At 41.8% G+C, this 5,539-nt stretch overlaps 1 protein-coding gene across 1 annotated transcript; it reads right to left on the bottom strand.

Annotated features, from left to right (window-relative positions):
- Nucleotides 1-347: 347 nt before the first annotated feature.
- LOC116635982 (interferon-induced transmembrane protein 3-like) lies at nucleotides 348-1,861 on the bottom strand. Its single transcript, XM_032410239.1, has 2 exons — nucleotides 1,548-1,861; nucleotides 348-390 (listed from the first exon to the last, which is right to left on the bottom strand). The coding sequence occupies exons 1-2, from the start codon at nucleotides 1,859-1,861 to the stop codon at nucleotides 348-350; spliced, it is 357 nt and encodes a 118-aa protein (XP_032266130.1).
- Between the last annotated feature and the right edge of the window lie 3,678 nt (nucleotides 1,862-5,539).

The following is a 5,539-nucleotide window of genomic DNA, read 5'->3' as shown; positions in this document are numbered from 1 at the left end:
GGCCTAGTACTCTGTATTTAAACAAATTCCTCTAAGTCATTCTGATTTAGGTGGTCTGTAGCTGTGCTGCCGAACACTGGCATAACATTTCTTCATTTGGATCATACAGGTATAAGCCTATATACTATGTGTTTTAAAAGTGTTTTGAAATCTATGATTGAAAGACTGCTATGCCAAGTTACTAGTTTCACGATCTAACAAATGAATAGAAGACTCATGAGGCCAATTACATGATGTTCAAGAATTAGGCTCTGTAGTTAGACTGCCTGAGTTTTAATTCCCATTCCTGTGGCTGCTGGCAGCAGGTCCTTGGGCAACTCAACCTCTCCACACCTCAGTTTCCTCAACTATAGAAGAGGGATAATAATAATAATAATATTAATAATAATAATACCAAGTAGTTAGGTTATTGTGAAGATTAAATGACATAATTTATACAAAATGCTTATCACAGGGCCTGGCACAGATTAAATGTTCGAAAAAGTTTGGATGCCAATGATATTTGTTTGTGCAAATAACAGCAAACAAAAATTACAGTAAAGGGAATTGCATATTTTTATGTCACAACTTTCTTCCTAGGTAACTGTGAGCACTTTGCAAAGAATATCAAGTTAATTAGCATAGATTCCCTAGGAGATAGTCAAGGGTTCTTTAGCCACTTTACAGTAGCTCCTTTGAACTGCTTATGTCATATATGTGTTAAATCATGTTGATAGTTCTTTGTCCCATTGGGTGGGTGTCTAGGTCTCTTCCAACTCTGGCCACATAGACTGATTTCACTCACAGATGAGTAGGGTGTATCTTCCTCCTCCAGGGAGTGCACACATTTTCTTTTGATGAGATTGTCATTTACTTGATAAAGTGGAACAGATAATCTCTGTTGGTCATGATTAATGGACTCGACAGTCATGGTTTGGAGAAAATGGCTGCCATGGTCTCTGATCAATAACTGCAGGGAACAGAGGATTTGAGGGATGAATGGTGGCACCTCCTTCAGAGATACTGGGCTTTTTGACTTTGTTTAGGTTTCTTTATGCCCATGTACCTCTCCTCTAAATAGGTGTAAGCCTCATTTAAAGTGAAAGTTTGAGATTGGCTTGATTTAAGATGGCCTGTTTCCCAGTGTTATGAAAATGCCAGCATAGACTGGATTTTTGGTTTTCTTGCTAATTGAATTGAAGTATTACCAGAATGAGAAATGATGAACAGATTTATTGTTATTTCTGTCTCATACTAAGCTCTTCTCCAGTGGTCCTCAAAGTGCTGCCCACTGGAATCCCAAACTTTTTTCAACCCCCAGAGTTCTGATTTAATTCGTCAGGGGTTTGACCTTGAGACTAGGAATTTTTTTTTTTTTCACACACAAGTGCTTTATTAACTACAATGGTAAATTGACACGTATATAAAACGCTGTGACAGAGGTGACAACCTCAGGCCACTGGCAGCTACTAGTACCCCCCATAATGTTTTATGATCTCCGAAATTGTTTGGGAAATCATCAGTGATCCAGTGACAAAAAAAATGATGAATGAGATGGTCAGAAGGAGGCCAAGACCAGGGCCCAGATGTTCAGGCACTTGGCGGTGGAGGCATAAGTCTGGGCCCCAAAAATGTCACCCACCATCTTCCAGTCCCTAGACTTCACGGAGTAGGCGAAGGCCATGAAGCCCAGGCAGCACCAGTTCATGAAGATGGTGGGCACGGCTGTCTCACTACGGATGTTGATCACAGTGGTTGTCACGGGAGCTGAGCTCTGGGGCACCCTGAGTACAGCCACCTCGTGCTCCTCCTTGAGCATCTCATAGGTTGGGGGGACGCCGTTGTGGGCACCCAGGAAGAAGTGCTGGGAATTGTGGCTCATGGTGGGAGATGGAGCACCTGTGGTGTGGATGTGGATGCCTGACCGTGCTCTGGGCCCTCGAGACTAGGAATTTGAAATGCTCCTCAGGTGATTCTAATATTCATCCAAGATTGAGAAGCTCTGCTTTACAGGATAGTTTCACACATTCTCATCTTTGGATTTTTATGTGCACATTCCCTGATATGTCCAATTTGTCTTCCCAGAGTTTTCACATTGCGAACTTTTAAAAATAAAGAGACATTAAAAATTACTTTAAACCAGTTGTTCTCGACCAGGGCTGATTTTGCTCCTCAGGGGACATTTGGCAATGTCTTGAGACATTTTTGATAGTTACAACTGGGCCAGGGGAAAGTGTATCCTACTGGAATCTAGTGGGTAGACACCAGGGATGCTGCCAAACATCCTCCATGCACAGAAGAGCTCCCATAAAAAAGAAGTATCCTGTCCAAGATGTCAGTAGTGCCAAGGTTGAGAAACCCTGCCTTAGACTTAATCCTCTCATTTACAAATGGGAAAATATGGTCCAGAGATAATAGCTTGATTTGGCCAAAGATTTACAAATAATTATTGACAAAATAAAATTCTTTTTTTTTTTTTTTTTTAAAGATTTTATTTATTTATTTGAGACAGACAGAATGAGAGAGAGAGAGCACATGAGAGGGGGGAGGGTCAGAGGGAGAAGCAGGCTCCCCTCTGAGCAGGGAGCCCGATGCGGGACTCGATCCAGGGACTCCAGGATCATGACCTGAGCCGAAGGCAGTCGCTTAACCAACTGAGCCACCCAGGCGCCCCGACAAAATAAAATTCTTAACAATTGTGGCATTATAGTGGAACCCTGTGCTCATACTCCCCCCTCCTTTGAACCTACAGCTGTAGGGAAATTTGTTATCCATCTTATTTCCTTTTCCTTCTCAAGTATCGCCAGGCTCTCAATGGTAGTGATTTGTTTCCTGTATTTTAGTTTTTCAAATTTCTTAAAACAAAACAAAACAAAACAAAACATTAAGGTAAATTGCTCAATCTCAAAAGGCATCACCTTTTTTTTTTCTTTCTCTAGGATGGCATTATAACAACTTGGTGCTGGGCTCGGGTTATTTTATTCTAATCGGTAGCTTTGGTTGGGAGTTACATAACCCTATGATTAATTTCAAAAATGGCCAAATGAGGTAATTGTTACTTCATAAATCTACTTTGGTGAGCAAAATGTTTGTAATTTAGGCACCCACAAAATGAAATTATAAAACGCCCCCTTGCTGATGAAAAGGACGGCAGAGTCTCCCCAAACCAAGTTTAGCGGACGGTATATCCGTGTGTGCGTGAGCGCGTGTACGCGCACGTGCGCCTCTGTGCGTGCACGCGTATATACGGGCCTGCGCGCTGCTGGGGTGCAGCCTCTCAGGCCCAGAACCGCTTGAGGAGAGTTTGGGAAGGTGGTGGAGACTTTGAGTTCAAGAGCTGTGAGTCCGAATTCTTTTATTTACATATTTTCTCATTGCCCCGTTCTTTACCTCAGCTAAAGTGGGGTAACTTGTGGTTATTTCTGAAAGGTAGGATTTGGTATTATGCCTGTTTAAAATATATGTTTTTACTTCTCATTTTTTTCTTTTTCTGAAAACGTTTTTGTAATGAAACCATTTAATCAAATACCGTAACTTCAGAATGACCTGGGAGCTGAAAACACTCAGGCGCCATTAGCAGAGATTGTGTTTCGATTGCTTTGGGGTGGGGTCGTGGAGTGGATATTGTTTAGAGTTGCCCCAGTTGATTCTTACATACAGCTAGAAACAAGAATCCCAGTCTAAGGGAGTGGTTCTTATACTTGTCTGCGGGTTGTAAGCCCCTGTGGAACTTCAGACAACACTGATGGCCAGTTCCACCTGCAGAGGTTCTGATTTAATTGACCTGGAGAGCGGCTGGGCGTTTTTGGAACATTAAGAATTCCTCAGGTGATTCAGGCATTGGAAGGGCTTGGAGGTATCTCTGAGAAATTTTTTGGGGGGCATCTTATCTTACGAAGCTTCTCCTGTCAATTGAGAATTAATGAGGTGATATTGCTCTAAACTTTGAGCACAACTGATCACAGTACTAGAAATAATGGTCAGTCCCCTTTGGGGTGCAGTAACAATCAAAATTACAAAATTACAAGAATTACTAATTATAAAGATAGCTTGCATTTTTAATTGTTGAGAAAAGACAATCTTGAAGGAGATTTTGCTTATTAAGACTGCTTTACCTTCAGAAACTAAGTAGATTCATAAGAAGTAAGCTGTCTCTGGGGTGCAAACAGTCCTACGCAATAGGTACTGATAATTGCATTTTTAGTCTCCAATTACTTTGGCCTTCTTTCCTTTTTGCCTTTTTTTTGGGGGTGGGGAGGGCCTCCTTACCCTTGTATGTTAACAGACTCCCACTACTATGAAACCTAGGTTGAATGCTAGACTTTGTTTTGTTAGACCAGCCTGAAGCTTTCTTGGTGTATTAAAAATATATAATGACTGCCCTCTTCGACATGACAAAAGGCCTTCCTGGAGTTGTGAGAGGCTGAGATCTCCAATGTGTTGACCACTTGGAAGTTTCTAGGGCTGGGTTTACAGAGATGGGCTCTTTAACAGTGAGGCAGGCCCTGGTGAGTCTGAAGAGCATCCAGTCATAGCCATTTCTGGCTTCCTGCTTCTCTACAGAAGCCACTTGGGAGCAGTGTGGCCTTGCCTATGAGGGAAGCTTAGGGAGTCTTCCTGGAACTGACCAGCACATCCAGGGAGCTTGGAGCCCCTGACTGATGACAAGTGAAATATTTCACAGAATATAAATCTTTCAACTTGCTAATGCTCCTTTGGTGAGAAATCAGACAGTGGGTAAGGAGTGGGCAGAATCCTTGCATCAGTGAATAAATGTAAAGGATGGAGCCTCCTGCCTTTGTTCTGTGATGTGATAGTATGAGGTTTGTGGGAAAGAAGATTCTCTGGTTGTGATGGGTTCATTGGTCATAATGGGCTCCTGAATGGGAGGTACTGGTACCTCTCTTTATCTCAATGACAAAAGAAAAGAAACAAAACACACACACGGGGGGAGGGGGGAGTGAGAGAGAGAGAGAAAAGCTATGCCTGTTGTAATATGACTCAGGGACTTTCAATTCTGCTTTCATAAGAAATAGTATGAACATTTCAATATATATTTGTGCTGGGTCTTTGAACTACATTCTTTATCATGAATGTGCCTCACTTCCAAGGAGATCACATCTAAATTATTATTTTGCAGAATTATTATAAAGTGTGTGTTATTAGCATTGTGTTTGCATTTTTTTTTTTTTTTTTTTGGCTCTATGTTGTCATGCTTTCAGATTCTATTTGAAAGGGAGAGAAGGAAGGATATACAGGGAGTTGGAGGTGGAAATCTAGGGAGCAAATGGGCAGAGATACAGGCAAGAGAAAGCAGTGATGACTAGAAAGTTCCCCTCCAAATTACCAAGGTCAAGGAAGGCAGGTATTAAAGTGTGAACCTCTTGGCTTGGTTTGTTGGTTGGTTGTGAATTCTATCTTGAGTAATACCCTTTTCCAGGTATTACTCAACCACAGCATTTGCTCAGTCCCATTGCAGATATGAATCTCTTACTGAAAATAAACCCAACTTTGGGAGAGTAGGAGGAGGAGTTGTAGGGAGAATAAACAGGTCTTGCTG

The sequence above is a fragment of the Phoca vitulina genome, unplaced genomic scaffold, assembly GCF_004348235.1.
Source record: "Phoca vitulina isolate PV1807 unplaced genomic scaffold, GSC_HSeal_1.0 scaffold12, whole genome shotgun sequence".
NCBI lineage: Eukaryota > Metazoa > Chordata > Mammalia > Carnivora > Phocidae > Phoca > Phoca vitulina.
The sequence above is the reverse complement of the archived record's forward strand: the minus strand, read 5'-3'. Positions and strand labels throughout refer to the sequence as shown.